We start from the raw sequence: 27,376 nt of genomic DNA on the forward strand, positions 1-27,376 counted from the left end.
TCTCTCCCATAAATACCCATCACCACTACAAAGCTATTGTACTGGGCTATTGCACTCAAAACTTACTATTGACAATAGCTGTGGGCAAAATAGAAGCCATGGCAGCTTGCTGAGGAAGCAGCTGAATTGAGTCCAGCAGGCGCGCCGGGTACATCCCTTCTGTAAGAGTCATCTGACTGGCAGCTTGTAGCCTTGAGTCAAAATCCACCACAAAGGCAATTAGCTCTTCACCCTCAGAGATGGCCTTCGTAGTTGTGCACCAAAGCTGACCCCCTATTAAGAAAAAAAAGGAAGAGAAAGATAGAATTGACATAGAATGCTCCAGCCTGCTGTACATTGGATTGATGTTAACAGCACCTTCTCATTTTCACATCAGTTTCTACTGGGTGGAGTGTTGGATCAAGACAACAGCTGCCCTCCTCTTCCCTTTGTTCACTTAAAACAATAAAACAGCCAGTTATTTTACCAGCGACACAGGTTTATAATAGCAAAGAACTGCAATTCGGGACAGGCAACTATGGCAAACCACAAGTCTGGTAAAACAAGAGAGGAAATTTTTATAGAAAAGGGGAAGTTGGAGAGCTATGATAATCCAAAAGTCCATTGGAAACTGGAAGTTTGAAATATAGTGGCTTTTCATTGGCTGAGTTGTTACAGACTTTCATTGGCTGAGCTGTTGTCAGGTGAAGAGAAATGCTTTCTTCCTCCAGCTGAGCGGCATTAAATAGTGTCACTTCCTGATGGAGATACAAAGTCCATTTCTTCCTGTTGGGCTCTGTATTGAAGTTAAGTGGTACTTGCCAGCTCCTGCATCTGACCTTCCTACTCCATTTTATGAATTTTCATACCTCCTGTGTGGAAAATTATATTTCTTGCATTAAATGTACTGTTCAGTGATCAACAGTGGGAGAAGACTAAGGACCGAGTATAGACATAATCTGTACAGAGTTTTGTCAAAACGTTGACAACTTTTTGCCTTCTGGTGCTTGACTTAATCATTAACCGTGCTATTACATGGTATATACTGCCAAAGAACAAGCATGGTAGGGATCCAACCACAAAATGTATTCCAAGTGAGCCTTTGAAGTTACTCTTCCTGTACCTTACTCCTCTTTTTCTCTCTTTCCCAGACACTGATATATCAGATACTGATACTGGTATGTGTGTGTGTGTGTGTGTGTGTATATATATATATATATATATATATATATATATATATATATATATGATACCTAAAACTACAAAGCAAGTAAACAAACTTCCTAAAATTTAGAAAGTTTAAATGAAATTCCAGTTAGTTTTGTTCTCCGCATAAGTCTGCTTCCATTTTTTTTTTTTTCCCGGAGGGGCGGATGCTGAGTGATCTTTATTTTTATAATATTTCTTATAATACAGCTTCTTTATCTCTCTTTACCCTGACTGAACTTCCTGAAAAGAAGATACACCAAAGATCCTTTTCAAAAAGGCTTATTTAAATAAAGATTTGTTTAAATGAAAAGAACCCTTTCTTCAAACACTAAGATAGACTCTGGCTCGGCGCTTCAAATGATCACGTGTGGTGCATTAAAAAGAAAATTAACTATGCAAGTACATCTTCTAATGTATTGGAATGCGATAGCAAATGCTCATTTATTTAACATGTTTAGACAGGCAAAGCACTTATATTTTGTTATCTACACTCTCAGGCCTAGATACGTATCCTATACAGTTATGCCTGAAATAATATGGCATAGTTGATATGTTATAAAGCTTTTTTCTCATTGTGTATATATTGCAAGGCTATATATTGTACTCATTAAGCAAGCAAAAACTGTATCCATTCTGATAAGTAATATTGCTCTGTTTATCTTTCAGAGTAACTGCCTTTTCAACTGCACTTCATTTTTTCCACCCTCAAAGAGATCATAGTTTTTAAACAACTTGTGGTAAAACTCGGGTGGAAAAGATAACAACAGCATATGATATGGCACAGTTGACTAGAAGATTCAGGACATCGCTTTAGAGAGACCTGGGACGTTAATTAAAGCAGCTGATTAAATGTTAGAGGCAAGCAAACAAGACACCATTTGTGACAGTATGTTTGTGAAAAAATAAAGCTAAAATTACCGACCTCAAATTTATGTGAACATTTCCAAGGAAAACACACATTTACTAAAGGACTAGAAAACAACCACTTTTTTTTTTTCCACTTTGGCTCTAACATATCTGAAAGAATACAAATTTGCCCAAGTTGAAAAACAGATTCATTTTGGTACTGATTGATTGATTTACAAATAGAAGCTAAATGGCATCATTGTGGAATTCGATGATGGAATTAGTGGAAAGCGCTAAGTTGGTGCTGTTTCTGCTGGTGCCACCTCTTTAACCCGGGAGGCTTCTGCCTTTGGCTGCTCTGCCTTCTCTGATGTGCATACAGATCCAAACTACTCACGGCTCTAGACAAGGTAATCATTTGCACCTTATCTTTCCTCTGGGAAGCCGCTTATTAAGTGAGTCCGTGTAATAGAGAGGTGGGGAGGGCAGAGGCAGGCAGTTCAGCCTCCTAGCCTGGTCTTTTGGAGTCACGGGATTTCAGCGTTGAACTGCATAACTTATATTACTGGTAATAGTTTCCCATTTTTGATAAATTTATATTGTTGGTAAATCTAGCTATGGCTATGTTTTACAACGGAAAAGTTGTAAATTCAGGTACCCAGGAGAAATCAATAGTTTAGAGAAGGTAGCACTCAGCTTATCTTTATCACAGCAGTGAGCTCCATAGCAAGATGACTCCGAGTACTTGTGCTCAAACTTTGAACCCAAAAGATCCAGTCAATAAAATAAAATAAAATCCACAAATTATTAAGTGCAAGAGGGAGGAGATATATGTATACTTATAACTGATTCACATTGTTGGACAGCAGAAACCAACACAACATTGTAAAACAATTATCTTCCAATTAAAAAAAAGAATAAAGAAACATGTAGAAAAACTTCTCCAAAAAACAAACAAAAAATCATTTTTCTACATTATTAGGCAGCCTGGCAGCAGTATGTTTTTGTTTTTGGACATGTTCAGTAATGTTTCATATTTTATTGTCTTTACCATTTTATATTATGGTTTCATCAGAGCATGTCATTTTAAAAGGCTAAATTGGACGGAAAATGTACTTTGCAGGTTTGACGAGAGAGTCAGCTGTTTTAGGATTTAGTCTTTCAAATGAATCATTCAGTTCAGTATTCACTGAACTCCCCACTGTGTGCCAGGCCGGGTGCTTTGGCTTCACACACACCTTACATACAAACTGAACGTACACATGTAAACGAATTCTAATACTACGTGCTGGTATCATGCCCTAGTGCTAAAGAAAATGTGAGACAGGTGAATAGCTGAGACTTCTTGGGGGAGTCAGGCAAGGCATCCAAGACGACTTTTTTCTTTTTTTATTAACTCAAGAAGAATAGAGGTAAACTAGCTGAAGCGTGTTGGGGGGACCTGGCATCATTACTGGCAGAGAAAGGTACATGGATGTCAGGGCAGGGCTACGGAAGAGACTCAGGGGCTGGCAAGCCTGGAGCTTGGAGCCTGAGGGAGGCAACAGCTGGATTATGGGAAGTGGGGCGCCGGAACCAGCCTGTTCAGCATCACAGGGTGGGATGTTCAACTGTCAGGAGTTTTGAGTGCTGTTGATGTCAAGTTGGTAACTAGATACTAGCCGCTGTGAGAGCTGTAGCATCTGCTGTCAAAATTGGAAACATTACAAATCAGGGCTTCCTCCCACAAAAAATTTAGAAGAGGGTGAGACAGTTTTGATGTAACATAAAAACGGTTGTGTCTGGCTCATGGTGGGGAGATGGTGTGCATTTTTTTTTTCCAGTGAATGAATGAACAAATTTTTGACCTGAGCTCTTCCCCCTCAGGATATAGATCTGAGGGTCATGAGGAGAATAAACTGAAGGGGTAGGAAATGTTACCTCAAAGGCTATTAGGAGGCTGTTGTACTTAGTTCAGTTGTAAGAAGTGTAAATTGTAAGGTAGCAAAGGGCCAGTTTCCAGAGACATGGCTGAGAGAGGACTGGGGTGGTTTCGTGAGATGGACAAGAAAAAGGAAATTGTTGAAAGTGACACAGACGTTCCTGGTTTGGGAAACCAGATGATGGTAATTCCATTAGCAACATAGGACTGGAAAAGGTCAGTTTTCATTCCAATCCCAAAGAAAGGCAATGCCAAAGAATGCTCAAACTACCGCACAATTGCACTCATCTCACATGCTAGTAAAGTAATGCTCAAAATTTTCCAAGCCAGGCTTCAGCAATATGTGAACAGTGAACTTCTAGATGTTCAAGCTGGTTTTAGAAAAGGCAGAGGAACCATAGATCAAATTGCTAACATCTGCTGGATCATTGAAAAAGCAAGAGAGTTCCAGAAAAACATCTATTTCTGCTTTATTGACTATGCCAAAGCCTTTGACTGTGTGGATCAAAATAAACTGTGGAAAATTCTGAAAGAGATGGGAATACCAGACCATCTGACCTGCCTCTTGAGAAACGTATATGCAGGTCAGGAAGCAACAGTTAGAACTGGACATGGAACAACAGACTGGTTCCAAATAGGAAAAGGAGTACATCAAGGCCGTATACTGTCACCCTGCTTATTTAACTTATATGCAGAGTACATCATGAGAAATGCTGGGCTGGAAGAAGCACAGGCTGGAATCAAGATTGCCAGGAGAAATATCAATAACCTCAGATAGGCAGATGACACCACCCTTATGGCAGAAAGTGAAGAGGAACTAAAGAGCCTCTTGATGAAAGGAGAGTGCAAAAGTGGCTTAAAGCTCAACATTCAGAAAACAAAGATCATGGCATCTGGTCCCATCACTTCATGGGAAATAGATGGGGAAACCGTGGAAACAGTGTCAGACTTTATTTTTCTGCGCTCCAAAATCACTGCAGATGGTGACTGCAGCCATGAAATTAAAAGACGCTTACTCCTTGGAAGGAAAGTTATAACCAACCTAGATAGCATATTGAAAAGCAGAGACATTACTTTGCCAACAAAGGTCCGTCTAGTCAAGGCTATGGTTTTTCCTGTGGTCATGTATGGATGTGAGAGTTGGACTGTGAAGAAAGCTGAGTGCCAAAGAATTGGTGCTTTTGAACTGTGGTGTTGGAAAAGACTCTTGAGAGTCCCTTGGACTGCAAGGAGATCCAACCAGTCCATTCTAAAGGAGCTCAGCCCTGGGTGTTCTTTGGAAGGAATGATGCTAAAGCTGAAACTCCAGTACTTTGGCCACCTCATGCGAAGAGTTGACTCATTGGAAAAGCCTCTGATGCTGGGAGGGATTGGGGGCAGGAGGAAAGGGGATGACAGAGGATGAGATGGCTGGATGGCATCACTGACTCGATGGACGTGAGTTTGAGTGAACTCCAGGAGTTGGTGATGGACAGGGAGGCCTGGTGTGCTGCAGTTCATGGGGTGGCAAAGAGTCGGACACAACTGAGCAACTGAACTGAACTGAAAGCTGGTATATTAACAAGTAGTATTATGTAGACAGTACATATCATTGGTATTAATTTAGGAATAATTTCTTTGGGCCTGATAGACTAGGTAGTTTATGTATTTCTCATCTACTTTAATCCTATTGATTATTCTGAGGTGAATGATAGTATCCTCATTTAAGAGTTGAAAAAAATGAAGCTTTTTTTGGAGAGGTTAACTCCAAAAAATTGGAGAGGTTAACTCACTTTCAAAGCTGTTTCCCTTTGCAGAATCATGATTTAGATTTCTGTCTGTCCACCTCCATAGCCCAAGTGTGCATGTATGTACATGTGTGTTGTATGTATTTGTGTATGTATATGGATGGAAATGAAATTTGGCTTTGAAATGGTAGAGTTTGAGGTACCTGAGTAGTTTTTTGGTGGATGTATCCAGGAGGCAACTGGACCTAGGGGAAGAATAAGGCTAGAGAAAAAAAAAAAATTTGGAAGTCATCAACACATTCTAAATAACTATGGGTGTTCTTTGCATTGGTGTGGTAATACACATGAAAAGAAAAAGAATGAAGATTGAGACTTGGAGAATCTAAACATTTAAGATGTGGGTAGAAGAGATACAATCATTTAAAGACATAGAAAACATATATTTGGAAAGGTGAGGGGGAACCAAAAAAAATGGTGTCACAAAAGTCAAGGATTGATTCTTGGAAAGAGCTTGGACAAATTTTTTAGATGATGAGTTTAGAGCACACAACTTGAGGAAGCCACTTATATGGAGAGATATCCCAAGTACTGTAACACAGTTTTATTGATTCAAATAAAATATTCTAAGTGTGACTGCTAGTGAAGATATAATCCCATCTGGAGGAAGTGTGGACACTGGAACCAGACTCCTTGGTGGACACTGGAACCAGACTCCTGGGGTGCAAATCTTGGCTCTGCCACTTGCTAACTCTGTGACTTTGAACTTGTCACCTAAGCATTCTATCAGTTTCCTCAAAATTAAAAATGGAAATGATGATAATAATACTGAACTCAAGATATTATCATGAGGACTAAATAAGGTAGTACAGGTGGAAGCTTAAGAACAGCATTTCAGTTCAGTTCAGTCTCTCAGTCGTGTCTGACTCTTTGTGACCCCATGGACTGCAGCACATCAGGCTTCCCTGTCCATCACCAACTCCTGGAGCTTACTCAAACTCATGTCCACCAGGTCAGTTATGCCATCCAACCATCTCATCCTCTGTCATCCCCTTCTCCTCCCACCTTCAATCTTTCCCAGCATCAGGGTCTTTTTCAAAGAGTCAGTTCTTCACATCAGGTGGCCAAAGTATTGGAGTTTCAGTTTCAGCATCAGTCCTTCCAATGATGCTGATTTCAGGACTGATTTCCTTTAGGATGGATTGGTTGGATATCCTTGCAGTCCAAGGGACTCTCAAGAGTCTTCTCCAACACCACAGTTTGAAAGCATCTATTCTTCGCCACTCAGCTTTCTTTATAGTCCAACTCACATCCATACGTGACTACTGGAAAAACCACAGCTCTGACTGAATGGACTTTTGTTGGGAAAGTAATGTCTTTGCTTTTTAATATGCTGTCTAGGTTGGTCATAGCTTTTCAGTAAGTGCTATGTAATTGTTAACCATTATTCCTTTTGGTTTGGTTTGGGTGGGTCTGTTTTTCTCATTTCTCATTGCCCTGCTAAGTCCAAGGAAAGAAATCTCACAGGAAAGAAAACACAAACCTATGAATTCAGTGAGTACATGTGTCTGTGCTTCATGGGAGAAAACTAACTCATTTTGGAAAAAAAAGATTAAGGCTGCATCATTTTTGGATCACATACCATATCTTGACCCATTAGAAACTAACATAGTTTCTAGCAATCTACATGGGGCTGAGGAGACAGGAGAACCAGTTTCCTACCCTACTGGTTTTAGAGCTAGGGTAAATAGAGCCAACTCTCATTTACAATTCAATAAATGAGAGGACATTTATTGGAGGACAGTAGTATTCATCTTGATTAGGAAACGATCTAAGTGCATGAAAATGATAAATCATGTTGATATTTAGGTTTTTTGATGTCTTTACTGATTGTCCTCATGTTCAATGGAAACAAACCACAGGGTATTACGTTTGGTTTTAACATGAGACCACCGCTATCAAAACAAAAACAAGAACACACAAAGAAAACAAACCAAAACCCCCAAACAAAACCACCAGAAAACAAGCACTGGCAAGGATGTAGAGAAATTAGAACCCTTGTGCACTAGTGGTGGGAGTGTAAAATGGGAGAACCACCCTGGGAAAGAGTATGACAGTTCCTCAAAAAATTAAAAATAAAATTACTTATGATCCAGCATTTATACTTCTGGGTATATACTCAAAAGAATTGAACACTGGGTCTCAAAGAGATATTTCCATACCCATGTTCAAAGCAGCATTATTAAAAATACCTAAAACATGGAAGCAACCCACTGTCCACTGACAGAAGAATGGATAAGCAAAATGTAGTGTATACATACAGTGGTATATTATTCAGCCTTTAAAAAGCTGGCAATGCTACAACATAGATGAACCTTGAGGACCTTGTTATAAATAAAATAAGACAGTCCCAAAAGGACAAATACTGTATGATTCCACTGATATGAGGTCCTCAGGGTATTCAAAGACAGGGACAGAAAGTAGGATGGTGGTTGCCAGGGGCTAAGGCAGCAGGAGTGAGAAACTATTGTTTAATGGGTATAGAGTCCCTTGGACAGCAAGGAGATCAAACCAACATCTGCAGCTGAAGCTCTAATACTTTGGCCACCTGATGTGAAGAGCTGACTCACTGGAAGAGATCCTGATGCTGGGAAAGACTGAAGGCAAAAGGAGAAGGGGGCAGCAGAGGATGAGATGGTTAAATGGCATCACAAATTCAATGGACATGAATTTGAGCAAACTCTGGGAGATGGTGAAGGACAGAGGAGCCTGGCATGGCCATAGTCCACGGGGTCGCATAGAGTCAGACATGACTTAGCAACTGAACAACAGCAACAGCAAAAGCCAAACAAGAGTGAGGCCTTCTTCCTTCAGTTTTCCTAATGAAGCTACTTTAACTACTGGTGGCTCAGTGGTAAAGGATCCGCTTGACAATGCAGGAGACACGAGAGACCTGGGTTCGATCTCTGGGTCAGGAAGATCCCCTGGAAGAGGGCATGGCTACCCACTCCCGTATTCTTGTCTGGAGAATCGAATGGACAGAGGGGCCTGGAGGGTTATGGTCCATAGGGTCACAAAGAGTTGGACACAGCTGAGCAGCCGCGACTTAGCAGCAGCAGCAGCAGAGCAGCAGCAACTGACAGCCAAGACCAGCACAATGAAGTTTCTACTGAGATGCAGTTTACTTTCTTTGACCACATTAACTATTTTCATTTGAATGAACTTTAGATGTTTGTTAGATCTGAAACTTTTGAGTGTTTCAGCTCCTGGTGACTTTGTTGATTTGGGTTTCTGTCTGTGCTTAGTGTTCCTGTCAACTTTCTATGGATGTGAAACTTAAGGAATCTAAACAGATGTTTTCTGTAGCTTTCAAATGCGGTGGTATGTTTAATGTCTCCAGATTTAAACCAAGAGGATTTTCTACATACTAATCTACATGAATGGTATATTGATATAAACATCAATAAAATTATGTAAAGGTGTTGGGCTTCCCAGGTGGCTCAGTGGTAAAGATTCTGCCTGCCAATTCAGGAGCCACAGGAGATGCAGGTTGGATCCCTGGGTCAGGAAGATCTTCCGGAGGAGGAAATGGCAACCCATTCCAGTATTCTTGCTGGGATAATCCCATGGACAGAGGAGCCTGGCGGGCTACTATCCATGGGGTTGCAAAGAGTTGGACACGACTGAGCGACTGAGCATGCATGTAAGTTGGGTGCAAGTATGGAAATGTCATATAGATTTATCTGATAAAATTTTTACAACTTTCTTTTCACAGTAATTCGAGAATTAATGATCCTGGTCTAAGGGGTTATATGCTAATAATGAGGTATTGCTTGCATCCAAAATCACTGAAAATTTATTTGTCTTCAGCATAAAAATGAACTAGAAAGAGTGCTTGACTTGTGGGTGAGAAAATTTAGTTCTAGCCCTGACTTTATTAGTTATTGTGTGGTCTTGTAGAAGCCCTTTAGCTATATCTATAACATGACAGTCTTTAGCTAGGTACCCCTAGATTATTATCATCAAGTTGTGAGCACCTTTTTATGCTTCTGTGACCAAAGTGCTAATAACAGGAATAATCACACATATATTAAGTGGTTACTATGTGTTCTGCACTGACACTGTGCTTTGCATCCATTATCTTAATTTCTCCCAAGAAAGCAGTGAGGTGACTTTTGTTTATTCCCATTTTACTGTGGGATCATGAAGCTGGAATTTTACATAAGCTGTTCAAGAGCACACAGCCAGAGGGGATGTGGAAGAAAAGGAGATATGGGAGATGGGATTTTGAACAAGGCAGCTGGGCTCTAGATTCTGGATGAAATGCTAGGTGTCAAGTCACAGCACTATCTGATGTTCACTGACTAACTATCTTGTACCTTACCTTGAGTATTCAGAATCACTGATATGTCTCTGAATCAGAAATAAGATAGTTCATGCCCTTACCAGGTGGCGCTAGTGATAAAAAACTCGCCTGGCGATGTGGCAGACATGAGACACAGGTTCAATCCCTGGATCAGGAAGATCCCTTGGAGGAGGGCACAGCAATCCACTCCAGTATTCTTGCCTGGAGAACGCCATGGACAGAGGAGCCCGGTGGGCTATAGTCCATGGGGTCGCAAAGAGTCGGACACGACAGAAGTGACTTAGCATGCACATCAGGAAGATTTACACGGTGATAAGACATAGCTTGAAAATGTATAACCACAATATGGAGAATAATGTTCATCTTTGTGATGTGGAAGTAATGCCAGGTTATCTTCTAACATGACAAAGAGCTTATACTTAGTACTTACTATATGCTGAGTGCTAGTCTAAATATTTCAGACCTATTAAATATGGATGTAGCATTTGCTCAAGTTGAGTTGGATACTAAAAGGCATCAAAATTCTTTATAACCACGACTGCATAGTACATTCACCTGGGAACTCTTCATCACCACTGGTTCCTGGGTCCTACCCCAGATCAATCAAATCAGAATCCCTAGGAGTGAGGTCTGGGCTTCATTATTTTTCAGAAGCTCCCTGAAAGGCTTCCTATGCCTCTAGAGTTAAGGATCACTGGCATAAGGGTAAACTATTTGCAGTTTGTACAGAGTAGAAAGAATGGAAGTCTAGGAACAAAAAAGTCTCTCTTGATAATCAAATATTTCATTGACTTGTTCAAACAGTTCAATAGAGAGATGTCTACTTTGAAACTCAGAAAATGACAACTGAAAATAGCTTTGAATAATATTTGAAGAATATGGGCATGGTGAGTGAAAAGGTGTAGAAAAGTGGATAAAGAAGGTAATGACTTTGCATCACCCTTCAACTGCATAAACCAGTTAGGAATTTAGTTAATTTGTGAATTGTATTTAGCTTTACAATGTTTAACTCTTTATAATTTGGAAGATGTGTAACTTATTATTAGAAATGATTAATAACATTGCAAAGAAAAAAAGAACTGAAAGATCATATCATGCAAACCAGAGCAAAAAAAAAAAAAAATCAGATTCCTACTGCCTGGGCATGAAGTCTTTATCAAATGACATCAGGCACTAAAGCAGCTGATACCTTCCCTGAATCTACCAAATGGAGAGATTATTTTAGGATTCTCTGCTTGCCTCTAGTGCTGCAAATGTAGTCACTCTCCCCAGTCTCCACACCCACGCACATAAAGGGCAAATACACTCAAGGTTCCATAGAAAGTAATAACTACCCAGACCTTGACATTCTTGAAAAACCATGTACTTGCTGTTCTAAGTAATGTTTATGATCAAAGTTCTTGTACAAACAGATATGGTTCCTAACAGGAAGCTTATAAATTCTTCTCATAATTGCTGTCAAAACTGCAGTGAAGTGTACTACAAGTTTTGATAATAAAGAATAAAGTCACAGTTCAAGCTCGATTATATTTTGGAAATTCACGCTCCTCTTCCTAGAAGCGGTGGCCTTAAATATCTCCCCATCCTGCCAAATTTTTCACTTGCACTTTTATTATTTATGAAATCAGTGTCTGCACAATGTCAGGCAGACCTCTGCTGATAAACTCTAATTAAGATTAAGACAAGCCGTTTGGAAAGGATCCCATCATTAGCAAACATGATAAACACAAAAATACTCCCTACTTGTCAACCAGGAGCAATTCAGTAACCTAACAGTATTATCTGTTGCTAGGTTACAGAGCTGACAAAGCTTCAATTATATTGTTCAACCATACCTATAGAGTTCTGTATAAGCAAAATGTATCCAGTATAAAAGCATGTAACTTCGTCCATGCTATCTGCAATTCATGCTTTCTTACAATGGTAAAAATCAGGTTAATAATTACATAGCACGCTGAAAAATCTTTTCCATGTGTTATGTCTATACATGTGTCTTTCTAATTTATCTGTGTGATTGATAGACACTTGCTTTGTAAAAATAAGGAAATGCAAGCAACATGAAGCTGTAAACCTTAAGCACAACTACATCTGGGCTCATCAAGATATGGATCTAAGCTTAGCATAAAAATATACAGTAAATTGAACCAATTATATCACATTTAGATTCTGTATTAATATTATTCTGCCTCAGTATGTATAAGGATAAGGAGCCTCGAGCAATTAGATAGAGATGCCAGTTTGGAACTTTATTTTGAGCTTAAAAAAATCCCAAACCCGCACACACTCAACTAACAATACAAAAGGAAATCAGTGGTTTTCAATACTAATTTATTCTAATGGATTTTCTAAGGATATTTTAAAAGTTGAAGTTGGTAACTTTTACTTCACAGCATTAAGTCATTAAAGTTTACTTCTCTTTATTGGACTGGGAACACTAAGGGGAAAAATCAATGAAACAGTCTCCAAAAATACAGACATCTGATGGGAAAAAAAAAAAAGAAAAACTGTAAAAAGAGAAAGTCTATGTGAATCAGACATTTGAAATTTTTTACTGTGGGTGATTTTGTGTGTGTGTGTGTGTGAGATTTTCATGGAAATTTAGAGAAAAGGTAATTACACATAAATGAACCAGCATTTTAAAATAGCTTTGGTGTAAAATATATACTAAATTGCTACAGCATTTTGATTCCTTAAGATGTACAGTGATATTTCCACATTAACCTAAAATTCTGTTTCCTTCACGTGTGTGAAATACAAGAAGAAGGTGGTCAAGTGATCAGAGTTCAATTAAGAAAGGTTATATATTGCTGTATAGAGTAAACCCGGAGAAGGCAATGGCACCTCACTCCAGTACTCTTGCCTGGAAAATCCCATGGACGGAGCAGGCTGGTAGGCTGCAGTCCATGAGGTCGCTAAGAGTTGGGCATGACTGAGTGACTTCACTGTCACTTTTCACTTTCACACATTGGAGAAGGAAATGGCAACCCACTCCAGTGTTCTTGCCTGGACAATCCCAGGGACAGGGGAGCCTGGTGGGCTGCCATCTACGGGGTTGCACAGAGTTAGACACGACTGAAGCGACTTAGCAGCAGCAGCATAGAGTAAACCATGATCCCCTTTAGGCACACTAGCATAAATCCATTCTCTGGGGGAATAAATGGGCTGTTGAACACACACACACACACACACACACACACGACACTGTTTCTGGAAGCAGAAGAAACAAGGATACTTGTTTGTCCATTAACTTCTTTTTTTTACCTAAATAATGTGAAAATACAACATGATGCCCACTTATGAAATTTAGTCTTGTCACAACTAGGAAGGGATTGGGCAGAATAATTCCTCCAAAGCTGAGTAACAGTCCCATTTCAACATCGCAGGTGTTACTACCTAGATCTCAAGGTAGGGACATTCACACAGCACATGTATCTATACGAAGCCAGGATGTTTAATACCAATTTTATAATGAATTCTAATCCAATACTGTTGAAATTCTTGACAGTGGAGTAGTGCAAGGAACAGAACTTATAAATTATGTGTGCCCCTTCTTTGCAAACCGCTGTGGAGGTTTCTTTGTGCATTGGCAAATACAGTAGGAATACGAGGTATTGTGTGGGTCCTCCTGCACAGCACCTGATAAAAGAATAAAGAGCTGTGACATATTCTTAAAACAATAGAGGAATTAAAGGGAAACAATGGGCCAGCTGCTTCATTAATACAATCAAAAGGGAGCCCAGCACAGAGGAGTCCAGATAATTAAGCACTACTCTTTTAGACCTCCTTTCTAGAATAAAATTGCTTTAAAATGCATTAACTACTTCATAGTTGTTAGATAGATCTCTGCACTTGTTTATTTAGGGTTGATTAATGCCTTTTTTCCGTATGCAGCAACATGCCAAGTCATCGTCTACAATAGTTTTTGAATAAAATAGAGTGAGGATAATTGATAAAGATCTGAACCATACACAGCAATAAATCAAAAGCATTTTGCAAAAGGTCTTTCCTGTTTTTAAATAATCTTTAACATTTTTCATTTGTACTTATAGGCAATGCAGGGCATTTTGGAGCATTTAACTTTCCCATGCTGGCTTTCTTGACATCTTTTTATAGAACATCCTAGCAGTTCCTGAGAGAAGGAGGAAAAAAAATCAGACTTGACCAGCAACTCTAGAGTGTGCCTTTGGTTTGGGGGGGGGCAAAGAAGAGAAGCGATTTTGTTTTTAATTCTTCTTTGCCTTTTCCAACCAAGAGGGATGGACACATGGCAGAATCACTTGCCAAATGCACGATTCATCCTTCATTAACTTGATTATAGAAAACAAAGAAACCAACTTTTTATGTGCTTTATATTAAAACACAATTTACAATTTAAGATAGCAAGGCTTTTCATTCTTCAGCCTTTCCTGTGATGTCAATAGAACATTTAATTGCTTAAGAACTGGCAAATTGGGAACGGAATACTGTGTGCTGAATGTTGATGTGAGAATAAAACTTCACACTCTGCTTTTCTCCCAAATATTTTTAAGTAGGCTTATGTCAACCCAACATTAAAATTACAAACTTTACTGAGTGATGTGGTCAGTTTAAGTAAGATTTATTCTATTCTGTGATTTTAGGATCTTAATTGAGAATCTCAGATACAATTAGAAAGAAGAAGGCAGGGAGATAAATGAATAGACGTACTTAACGGTATTTCTGAGATTGAGAAGAAAGATTTTTGCTTTTACACATATGTTATATATGATTTAAAATTTATCAGCTGGAGTCATATTTCCAAAAACTTTCCTGGATTATGTCGATATTTTAGAGGATATGAAATATCTAATTCCAGCTATGAAACCTGATTCTGACTTCAGGAGCTAGTTTCCAATTAGCTTGATAAGTTTTGCTTGTCAATCAGGAAATAAAAACATATAAATTAATAGTCAGTATGAACAAAAATGACTATTTTGTGCTGTGCAAGTGGCTTCAGTCATGTCCGACTCTTTGCTACCCCATGGACTATAGCTCACCAGGCTTCTCTGTCCATGGGATTCTCCAGGTAAGAATACTGGAGTGGTTTTGTTTCGATTAAGTCCCAAATTTACTTTGTTAGTGTGAGAGTAAATTAGATAAATATGAGTTTGTTCATTGGCTTAAGATCAAGTGACTGTTTTCAAGGATCTATCTTTGAACATCTCAGGTTTATAAACCGTGTCCTTACAGCAATGCAAACAAACTAGTAAATGCTGTTTATTGCAGGCTTCCCCGGTGGCTCAGTGGTAAAGTATCTGCCTGCCAATGCAGGAGATGCAGGTTCGATCCTTGAGTCAGGAAGATCCCCTGAAGAAAGAAATGGCAACACACTCCAATATCCTTGCCTGGGAAATCCCATGGACAGAAGAGCCTGGTGGGCTATCATTCCTGGAGTCACAAAAGAGTCAGACATGACCTAGTGACTTAATAACAGCAACAATGCATTACTGCAAAAATGCTACATTGAAAGCACTCTCTTTCAGCAAGTATTTTGGAAGTGGGCTTAAGAACGTCATCTGTGAATTGTCATTTTAAATATTATATGCTGTATTATTTAGCATAAATTCAACAGATAACATTGGTTTGACAGAACTCAGAATAAAGAAACATGAATACCCTCATTAATCGAGAAGGATTATCTGTGTGACAAATAGGAAATACTATCATCCCATTTTATAGTCAACAAAATCAAAGCCAGCCTGGTTAAACAAGTGTGTTTCCTCAACTACCCTCCTATCAGAGCGCATTCCCTGGCCCAAACTTGTAATAGATCCCCACCAGGTCTTTTGGCTCATGGTGTGTATTATCCCAACAGAACTTCTATTTTTTTCTGTAAGACAATGTTGCCCACTGAAATACTTCCCTTTCCCGTTGAGGAAGCACAGGAAGTCCCTTTCAGAAAAGTAAACAGTGTCTCTGTGATCAGTTTCAGGTTTCTGCTGAAGCGTGTAGGTGCAGAGGTTTTGCTTAGTTAATAAGGAGGCACTCAGCACTGCCTTGGGGGCTTCCCAGCTGGCGCTGGTGGTGAACCCACCTGCCAATGCAGGAAACGGAAGAGACGTGGGTTCGATTCCTGGGTCGCGAAGATCCCCTGGAGGAGGGCATGGCAGCCCACTCCAGTATTCTTGTCTGGAGGACCCCATGGACAGAGGAGCCTGGCAGGCTACAGTCCATAGGGTCACAAAGAGTCAGACACAACTGAAGCAACTTAGCACAGCACACAGCACTGCCTGGAAAATCTTCTGAACTTACATGTTGAAGGTCATTGAAACTCAGGTATCCCATTTGAGGTTTTAGGCAAAGAGGTGTGGTGTTTTTATGGGATTTCAACAGGAAAAGATTTGCTCATGGAATCTTTCCAGCATCCCTGGGCTTTGTGCTGTAGTCTAAGGTGGACTGTGCCCTGATTTTGCAGGAGCTTGCCATGGTGCCATGAGGTAGCTATCAGACTGTCTGGCTGCCTGACCATCAAGATTTTAAACAACTAGCCCACAGGTGACATTACACCCCAAAGGCGATCTGTCAAGATTCCACCTGCTGTTGATAAACTGATTACAAAGCTGCTTAAGACTCTGCTTGTAAACAAAAGCATTTATTAACTAATAATTTGCAATAAACTGATGTAACTCCCAGCTGAGCCCCTAACTGTAATTGTCTTTACCATCTGCCTATTAAAACACCATTCTTCATCAGCAATCAGGAGCAGAAGGGAGGAAATCTCCACCAAAATACACAACTTGCGAGTTTATGAATAATCTGAGCGCGTACCACACTTTCATTACGACTCCTGTGTTGGGGAGGCTTAATTTTCATTCTTGCCTAGCCTGGGAATGCTCAGAAATTAGGTGGAGGAGGGAAAAAAAAGAGCGGAGGGGAAAGAAAATGAAACATTGTGCCTACTGCTTTGCAGAGGAATAAATTATACAAGTTCATCACGGGAAGCTGTTTTTAATTTCTTTCTTTTCTCCTTCCAAAGCTCTGTGCAATGTCCATCGCAGTTTCCTGATGAAAGCCCCCAGCACCAGGCTGGGAATGAACCTCTCTATTCCTTTTTCAGCTTGTCCATTTCCATTATACTGCTTTGTTTTGCCCTTTTTAAATTTTTTTAAATTCTAAGAGGCTCATTAAACTTCTCCAGGGAGTCAGTTTAAAAGTATAGACTCCTCGGAAAGGGTGTTGTGGGGCTGCAAGGCCAGGTAGACGAAGGGGCAGAAGAGACAAGGGGCTGGCAGAGGCCCTGAGTTTGCGATCCTCTGTCTATATCACGGATGGAGGGCTTCCCTGTTCTAGGACCGCAAAGTGCTCAGGGAGGCTTTGCCCAAAGTCTCCTCCCAGAAGATGGTTTTCAATACAGTGGGTCTGAATGGTCAAAAACTCCTTGTTCTCAGCCATACATCTTCATGCATCCATTCTCCCCCAAACTCCCCTCCCATCCAGGCTGCCACATAACATTGAGCAGAGTTCCATGTGCTGTACAGTAGGTCCTTGCTGGTTATCCATTTGAAATACGGCAGTGTGTACACGTCCATCCCCAACTCCCTAATTGCTGTTCACCTGAAACTATCACAAAAAATCCGCTCTTCTCCAATACAAAATAAAAAGTTTAAAACAAAAACAAAGCCCCTCCTTGTCTTTAGAAGAAATCCTGTCCCTCAGGTGCTGACCAGATGCATCCACAGAAGGAAGAAAGTAGGAAAAGGGGTTAAATTCCTTTTGCATTGTGTTTTTCTGGAAACCTCTCTCTGAACAGCCAAAATCATTCCATGCTTGCTCAAAGTTTATTAACTTTTAAGTATGTTTATTCTAATTTTCTCTTAAGAATATATCATTTATTAAAAAAAAAACATAAAGACACACACAGAAGCTGTCTTCATGTTGCTATTTTAAAATTACACACACACACACACACACACACACACTACACTTTTTCATCTTTTTGGTGTCCAGAGGATGTTCCTTTTCAAAAAATTATTCCTTTACAGAGAACATGTTATTTCTCATTAAGAACTCAATAAATCTACTGATAAGCTATTTATTATTATGTGCAATGACCAACTCCTGTTATTAAGGTTCAAATTCTGGGGATAACAATTCGTGGCAGGTTTTTTTTTTTTATAATTATAACATAATTTAAAATAATGTTTATATTTTAATTTCATTTTTCTAAGAGATTTCCTGTAATTATTTTTCTTTACAATCCACTGTTAAATGTAACAGAACTAATCATTGCTTTCATAGGAACAATGGAAACGGCTGCTCATATAGCTGGGTTAGGAGCGATATGGTCAGGAGACAAGGTTTATGGCAAACAGTGAATCTAATTTTCTACATGGGTTATGGAGGACCTGAAATGCCGGCAGAAGTGCGTGTTTACTATGTTTCTTTGAATTTCAGAGACATCAAGCATTAGAACAAAAATTCAACATGTATTTTAAATAACAAAAATCTTCAAAGACACTGTGAAGTAGACTTCCTTCTAGAAGTACTATATTTCCTTCTTGTCCTACCTTTGAGACGTTTATCAAGATACTGAGATTCTGTGGACATAGAACTTTTAAAATAAATAAATATTATATAGAGTAAGAGGAACAGAGAAGGTAATGGCACCCCACTCCAGTACTCTTGCCTGGGAAATCCCATGGATGGAGGAGCCTGGTGGGCTGCAGTCCATGGGGTCGCTAAGAGTCCGATACAACTGAGCGACTTCACTTTCACTTTTCACTTTCATCCGTTGGAGAAGAAAATGGCAACCCACTCCAGTGTTCTTGCCTGGAGAATCCCAGGGACGGGGGATCCTGGTGGGCTGCCGTCTACGGGGTCACACAGAGTCAGACACGACTGAAGTGACTTAGCAGCAGCAGCAGCAGCAGAGTAAGAGGGAAGGTGTTTATGTTAACTTACAAGGAGGAGGGCATGGCAACCCAGTTCAGTATTCTCGACTCGAGAATCCCACGGACAGAGGAGTCTGGCAGGCTGCAGTCTACAGGGTCGCACAGAGTCGGACACAACTGAAGCAACTTAGCACACATGCACATGATGTCTTACAAAATGAACAAAAACACTATAAAAAATTCAACTTCTAATTCAATGTTAAAGATGACTAAGATTAAACTTTTATGTTCATTAACTGCTTCCATATATACAGAAAGAAATGGTACTATAGTGTTTGATTTGTTTTAAAATTTGTTGATTTTTTGCACTAATTGGATATGTTCATATAATGATTTAAGTGAAACCAGAAAACCTTTATAGTTATTACTTCTAGGCCTAAAATGTTCATGATGGTCTCTTCTAAAATATGGAAACTCAGCTTATTTCTTATTTGAAGTGCTGCTGGATCTTTATCCTAAGGCGAATTTTTGAATTATTATATAACGGATTACAATAGGATGCTTTCATGTGAAATGAGGATTATTTATACTGCATGGATACTCTTTGATTTTCTTCACAAATCTCTATTTTGAGGTATGTGTACCTGGTCTCCATTTGCACTCAGTTTTGGTAAGAAAATAGTTTTACCAGCAGATGGCGCTCGGTGCATTCTAAGAGCCCAACCTGAAGAAAATATGGGCTTTATTTAATTCTATTTAATCCTAAATGTGAAGTTGCTACACCAAGCTTTATAATCCCCAAAGATTTCTGTTAATTGACTAAACAACTCTGTGATAATGTATATACTGTTTGATGCCCATCTAAATGGCACTGAATTCAACTCACGACCTTGTGTCAAGATCAGAAAACATAAAATTTTAAGTTTCCCCCACAAAACAGGAAAAGAACCCGTGTTCCTGAAGAATAAGTATAATGTGAACTCATCAAATGAATGTTCTGTTTAAAAGAAGACAACTGTCATTACCATGCTCTTTTAGCTCCTCACTTTCTTAAACAAAGCACATGAAGTACTTATTATTGAATGAGTTTATAATCTGCAGTCATGGATGTTTTAAAGACCTTCTATAATATAACTCTTTGAATATTGAATAATTAGGGAGACACATGTATTGCCTTGAATGTTGTGGGGAATTATGTGTTTGTGCTAAGAAAGAAAAAAAAAAAAAAACCAGCTTTGAATGATAAAGGTGATTATATGTGTAAAACTAAATTGCATACATGCTAAGTCACGTGCAACTTTTTGTGACCCCATGGACTGTAGCCTGCCAGGCTCCTATGTCCATGAAGTTTTCTAGGCAAAAGTATTGGAGTGGGTTGCCACATCCTTCTCTAGGGGATCTTCCCCACACAGGGATCGAGCCCATACCGCCTACACTGGCAGGCAGATTCTTTACCACTAGCGCCACCGGAGAGTCCCCAGAAAACTAAAATACCCTGTAGAAGGTCTGTCTGAAATCATGTCCTTCTGTTTTTCTTCTCCTTTCCTCTTGCCTGCCTTCTCCTCCTCCAACTGGGAGAAAACTTTGCTCTGAACTTTAAAACCTCAATTCTTAAAGTTACCATTACTAGCAGTAATAACTAACAGTATTTTGTTTCCTCTAATGCCAAAGAGTGTAAGGAATTTTACCTAAGTGTCTTCATAAATTCCTTCTACACTCACCTTTTCCTACATCTTGCTATCTTTCTATCATTGAGGGCTTTTCTTTACTTGATTTTAACTTAGCCTCCACATGGCAAAGATACCCATGGTCACATGACATTCTCAATCCTTGTCATTCTTAAGTGGAAGTCTTAGATCAGAGTCCCAATTAAAGAGCTGCTTTAAAACTGAGGCTTAAACTCTAAAGACTTTTTCAACTGTTTAATTCCTAGGCAAAATCCCATTATACTGAGTGGAGTGGGTTTGAAATCCTCAATGGAGCTGCCTAATAAACATCATATTGCATCCTACCATCATTTGTAAGACCAGCTTAAAGCATGTATTTTTAGAATTTGTACAATCTAGCCACCACATAGGGGCTTTCCAGGTGGCTCGGTGGTAAAGATGCAGGAGACATGGGTTCAATTCCTGGGTCAGGAAGATCCTCTGGAGAAGGAAAGGGCAACCCACTCCAGTATTCTTGCCTAGGAAAACCCAAAGACAGAGGAGCCTGGAAGGCTACATACAGCCCATGGGGTTGCAAAGAATTGGACCCAACTGAGTGACTAAACAATGACAACAGCAAGAAACTTCTGTATAATCTTATTGCCATTGAAGAATGTTTAGCATTTCTTACAAATTATATTAGCATTAAGAAAATTCAGAATTAAAAACAAGTGCTCAGTCAATATAATAGCATATGGAATAATTTCAAAGGAAGAAATGGGGCTACACATCACTGCAACTCCACAAACAGAAAAGGAGTTGTGGCTCTGCCCAGGGCTTTGAAAACCCATCTTTCAAGGCTGGCCCTTGACAGTCGAGTTAGGAAGGGCAGCATGGAAGGCAGGATGGCCTCCTGCCAAGGCTGTTGCAGATGAGTGGGTGATCGTAGGGGAATGAACTGCAAAATCGCAAATTTTTGCTTGTGTTGATAAAACCAGAGCCAAATGATTTCTTTAAGACTGTATGGCCTTCTGTTCCATTTTCATTGTGCAGCTTGGAATGATAAATTTTATTGTGCATTAATTTGCAGAAAAGGGTCAATGCTATGTTCAAGAGCGCTATCAATTGTTTTCAGTAAAGTTAATAATAAAATACATTGTCTTTATCCCCAGATGGGTGCAAATATCCTCAGACTAGTGTCATCTGGAGATAGAAAAATGTACTTTTATCACTGCCTTTAAGAATAAAGGGGGAAAAAGTCTTGATTCTCAATGTTTCACTGATCCTTCTCGGTTGGACTCTGTTGTGACAGGATGTGGTAAAATACACTCATGCAGGAGGAGAAGGGGACAACAGAGGATGAGACAGTGGGATGGCATCACCGACTCGATGGACATGAGTTTGAGCAAGGTCAGGGAGTTGCTGATGGACCAGGAGGCCTGGCATGCTGCAGTCCATGCAGTCGCAAAGAGGCGGACACATCTGAGCAACTGAACTGAACTCATGTTTTATGTTGCATTTTATCGATCACCTTTAGGTATGAGTCTCAATCAAGTAAAAGAAAACAAGGAGGAGTCAGTGGGGGGACCCTTTTCTTGGAGGCTATCCTCAGCACTGCACACACGCTGGGCACTGACATCAGGGTGTGGTTTAGTGCCAGGAAGAGTGACAGAATGTCATACTCAAGAGTGCAGTTCATTAAGTTCATCAGAAAAATGGACTTGAATGACGTCCAAGTTGTTACATCTATCTATGTATTTCGCTTTATCAATGTCTGGGCTTCACAGGTGGCACAGTGGTAAAGAATCCACTTGCCAATGCAAGAGACATAAGAGATATGGGTGTGATCCCTCAGTCGGGAAGATCCCTTGGAGTAGGAAATGTCAACCCACCCCAGTATTCTTGTCTAGAGCATCTCATGGACAGAGGAGTCTGGCAGGCTACAGTCCCTAGGGTTGCAAAGAGTTAGACACAGCTGAACGACTGAGCACACACACACGAATGCCCAGGTGAAAAACACATTTCACTCTTAATCATTTGCATTACCCAGAGGCCAGGAGTAAGCAAAGGAGGGAGTCCAAGAGTGATCTGAAAATGGGCTCCGAGATGAAGGGTATGGAGATGGGTCTTTGCTTTATGACTTTCTGAGCTGAGTGGTATTTGCTTAAATTCACCACAGCACCCATGTCTCTGAGTCACACCTTCTTTATCATCTGAGTGGGTTTATTTATTTTTTTAATGTTATTTTGATTGCTTTACTACTGCATTTGGTCTTGAATTTCTACATGGGCTTTGTGATTTAATGGTTTAGAGTAGCCAAGATATCATTCAGATATTATGTGGGAAAATGGAAAAGTTAACTAAGGTTAACTTGAGGTAATAAAGTATCCTCTATGGTCTAGCTATGAATTGAAGAGCCTAACTGAAACTACAGCTTATTGTTTAACATTTCTTAAACATTAAGTGTGTGATCTCAGTTTTACTTATAAGAACAGAAAGATCCTTGGAAATGGGGTGCTATTTTAATAGGAGTTGGACATAAATTTTTAAGCAGAAAGTCACATGGCTCTGGTTGGTGTCCAACTACCTTCCTTGAGATCAAATCCAATATTTTCTTTATCCTCCTGTTTGTTTTTGTAAGCATTTGTAAGTTTGAAGACCTTCTGTATGGGTAGTATAGCAGTCTGCATGGCTCATCTCTCTGGCCGTCCCACACAGAATTGTGTTGCAGTCAATAGCATGAGGAAACTGCTATAGAGCCCTTGGGAGGGAATCCCTGATCCTGGTACCTAGAAGATGATCGAAGTAAATCTGTGAGAATTCTGCAAATCCCTGATGTAATTCTCTGCAATATTTTCATGAACCACTCTTTCAGCTCTAAACTTACTAGATCAAGGGTAGTTAAAAGACCAGCCTTCTATCTAGTCTACCTACAGCCTGATAAAAATTGAAATATAAACAGAAAATGAAGGTGGAATTTTGGGAGGAAAAAAAAAAGAAGCAACCTTTTTTTTTTCCTCTCCAATAAATTTTTCTTAACATAAGCAAGGAAGGCACAGCAGATTAAGTTATCTTTCTTTATATCTCTATAAAGATGAAAGTAAAAGAAGGAGATAAATTGCTGAAGTTATGACATTTTTTTTCTGTACACAAAGGTCCAAAAGAATGATCTAGTTGAAGTATTCAGTAGAGCCAAAATTTTAGGGAGTGGAAGATTGCTAAAGAAGGAACTGAAAACGTCAAGACAGGATATAATTAAGACTTTAAAAGGATTTCAACAGAGGTAGGGTCAGGCTAAGGACAAATGGTGGTAATGTTTTATAAAGCAGTGATAAGAGGGAAAGACAAGCAAAGGAAATACAGTATAAAAATAAGAGCTCAAGATGAAGACTCATTTTTGGATTTTAGTCTTTGAGAACCAACAAAGGCCTGACATACGGAAAATGATAGCAGTGTCAGAAATATGGAAGCCCCGTCCTCTGACCTCCCAAAGAAAGAGGAGAGGAGAGGGAAGACAAAAAGAGAAGAAAAAGAATTCTTACTCTAGAGAAGAACGTTTCTCTGAATCCCTCAAGTATCCCATAGTGGGAAGTTGCATTTGGGCCAGGAAGTGGTCACTGAAACCAAAAAGAGACCTGGAGGGGGAGTGGTGGGTGATTAGAGAATGAATCAAAGGAAAAGGGTGGCTGAAACAAACTCATGATAGACCCTGATTTTTATCTTGAGTTGCCGGCATGAGTAGCTAAACCTAGCTCAGCAGGAAGGCAAAGGGCCTACTTTTTTTATTTTTAACAAACTAATAAGTGCTTCATAAATGGCCATGTTTCCTTTGTGGCTGAATTTGTTTTTCAGAGACTGTAAAGGAAAACAATATAAAAATCCACCAAAGACATGAAAAACTCAATAGATGACAAATGATCTTTAGAGAAAGAAACCTGGGTTTTTCCCCATTATCTTTCCAATACCACTCTTTGGGAAACCCATGGACTGTAGCCCATCAGGTTTCTCTGTCCATGGAATTCTCCAGGAGAGAATACTGAAGTGGGTTGCCATTTCCTTCTCCAGGGTATCTTCCTCACCCAGTGATTGAACCCACGTCTCCTGCACTGGCAGGTGGATTCTTTATCATAGTGCCACCTGGGAAGCCCCAGGCTCAGACAGTAAAGAATCTGCCTGCAATGTGGGAGATATGGGTTCGATCATTGGGTAGGGAAGATCCTCTGGAGAAGAGAATGGCAACCCACTCCAGTATTCTTGCCTGGAGAATTCCATACACAGGGGCTATATATAGTCCAAGTGGTTGGAAAGAGTTGGACACAGCTAAGCGACCAACCTGACCTTCCCCTTGAGAAATCTGTATGCAGGTCAGGAAGCAACAGTTAGAACTGGACATGAAACAACAGACTGGTTCCAAATTGGGAAAGGTTTACGTCAAGGCTGTATATTGTCACCCTGCTTATTTAACTTATATGCAGAGTACATCATGAGAAATGCTGGGCTGGATAAAGTACAAGCTGGAATCAAGATTGCGGGGAGAAATAATCAATAACCTCAGATATGCAGATGACACCACCCTTATGGCAGAAAGTGAAGAGGAACTAAAGAGCCTCTTGATGAAAGTGAAAGAGGAGAGTGAAAAAGTTGGCTTAAAGCTCAACATTCAGAAAACTAAGAACATGGCATCTGGTCCCATCACTTCATGGCAAATAGACAGGGAAACCATGGAAACAGTGTCAGACTTTATTTTTGGGGGCTCCAAAATCACTGCAGATGGTGATTGCAGCCATGAAATTAAAAGACGCTTACTCCTTGGAAGAAAAGTTATGACCAACCTAGATGGCATATTACAAAGCAGAGACATTCCTTTGCCAACAAAGGTCTGTCTAGTCAAAGCTATGGTTTTTCCCGTGGTCATGTATGGATGTGAGAGTTGGACTATAAAGAAAGCTGAGCACCGAAGAATTGATGCTTTTGAACTGTGGTGTTGGAGAAGACTCTTGAGAGTCCCTTGGGCTGCAAGGAGATCCAACCAGTCCATTCTAAAGGAGATCAGTCCTGAATATTCATTGGAAGGACTGATGCTGAAGCTGAAACTCCAATACTTTGGCCACCTGATGCAAAGAACTGACTCATTTGAAAAGACCCTGATGCTGAGAAAGATTGAAGGTGGGAAGAGAAGGGGATGATAGAGGATGAGATGTTGGATGGCATCACCGACTCAATGGACGTGAGTTTGAGTAAACTCTGGGAATTGGTGATGGACAGGGAGGCCTGGTGTGCTGCAGTCCATGGGGTCGCAAAGAGTCAGACACAACTGAGCGAGTGAATTGAACTGAGCGACTAACACTTTCACTTTCCAAAACAAAATATTAAATAAGACATCTCTTGGAAAAGGCAATGGCATCCCACTCCAGTACTCTTGCCTGGAAAATCACATGGACGGAGAAGCCTGGTGGGCTGCAGTCCATGGGGTCGCTAAGAGTCAGACGTGACTGAGAGACTTCACTTTCACTTTTCACTTTCATGCATTGGAGAAGAAATGGCAACCCACTCCAGTGTTTTTGCCTGGAGAATCCCAGGAATGGGGAAGCCTGGTGGGCTGCCATCTATGGGGTTGCACAGAGTCTGACACGACTGAAGCGACTTAGCAGCAGCAGCATATATTGGTCTTACTCCACTGAATGTCACCCATAAGATTGTAAATATTTATGTCTGGTAGGAAACGAGGGCTTCTGGACCTCCTGTTAGAGATGAAGAAACAGAGCTCCAACGAGTTAGGGGGCATGTTAGAGGTCATATAGTCATGAGAGTAACTTGTCTTCCACTATAGAACTGCTGTAGGATTTACAGGAGAAGGCAATGGCACCCCACTCCAGTACTCTTGCCTGGAAAATCCCATGGACGGAGGAGCCTGGTAGGCTGCAGTCCATGGGGTCGCTAAGGGTCAGACACGACTGAACGACTTCACTTTCACTTTTCACTTTCATGCATTGGAGAAGGAAATGGCAACCCCACTCCAGTGTTCTTGCCTGGACAATCCCAGGGACGGGGAAGCCTGGTGGGCTGCCGTCTATGGGGTCGCACAGAGTCGGACACGACTGAAGTGACTTAGCAGCAGCATGACTTTATTCATTGTTGTTGTTCAGCCGCTCAGTTAGTAACTGTTAAACCCTTACTATGTACTATGATATCTCACTTTTTTTTTTCTCCAAATAACTTACTAAGGTTAGTGGAGTCATTATATTTACTGAGATAAAGGTTTAAAGATCTGAATATTTCACATTTATGGAAATTCTAAATTATGGGACCAGACCCTGAGCTGGCTCACTCTCGAGCTTTGTTATGCAGCCCCTCAACTAGTTAAACACAATCAAGTCATCAGTTTGACAAACACAGAACAACTCTCCTAATTGTCAACTTTAGGGAAGGACTCTTATCCCTTTGGGAGGTGCTCTTGACGATGAGGGTATAATTCAAATGCCTGTAGTGTGGATATAACATCACTCTTTCAAATTCTACATCTTATAAGTGATTAATGATATTGTAAGTGAGGGAAAGAGGTAGTGAATTACAGATGCTTCTGTGATTCTAGTCATATTTATACATTTCCAGGTTTAAAGCAGTGGAGAATAGCAGTCCCAATTATCCATGAATAAGGAATAAGAGATTAATAGGTATTTGTAGCATCTTATTGTTCCAGTAGTTTTTAAAAATAAGCTAACTGTATGAAATTTGGGGAAATAATTTATATAAAATATGTTCTCTCACTTTAGTAAATAAACTTCCTATGTAATTGCAAAACTATCTAAGAAAAACTTTTTATCACCTTCTTTTGA

General features: G+C 40.0%; 1 protein-coding gene across 1 annotated transcript in view; it reads right to left on the reverse strand.

The window, feature by feature from the left end:
• The window catches only part of ZFPM2 (zinc finger protein, FOG family member 2), a 524,714-nt gene that overhangs the window by 12,148 nt on the left and 485,190 nt on the right, over positions 1-27,376 (reverse strand). The window contains exon 6 of the mRNA XM_027561337.1: positions 67-273. Within this exon, the coding sequence (XP_027417138.1) occupies positions 67-273 (207 nt within the window). The remainder of the gene's footprint in view (positions 1-66; positions 274-27,376) is intronic.

This window comes from Bos indicus x Bos taurus, chromosome 14, assembly GCF_003369695.1.
Source record: "Bos indicus x Bos taurus breed Angus x Brahman F1 hybrid chromosome 14, Bos_hybrid_MaternalHap_v2.0, whole genome shotgun sequence".
Lineage (NCBI taxonomy): Eukaryota > Metazoa > Chordata > Mammalia > Artiodactyla > Bovidae > Bos > Bos indicus x Bos taurus.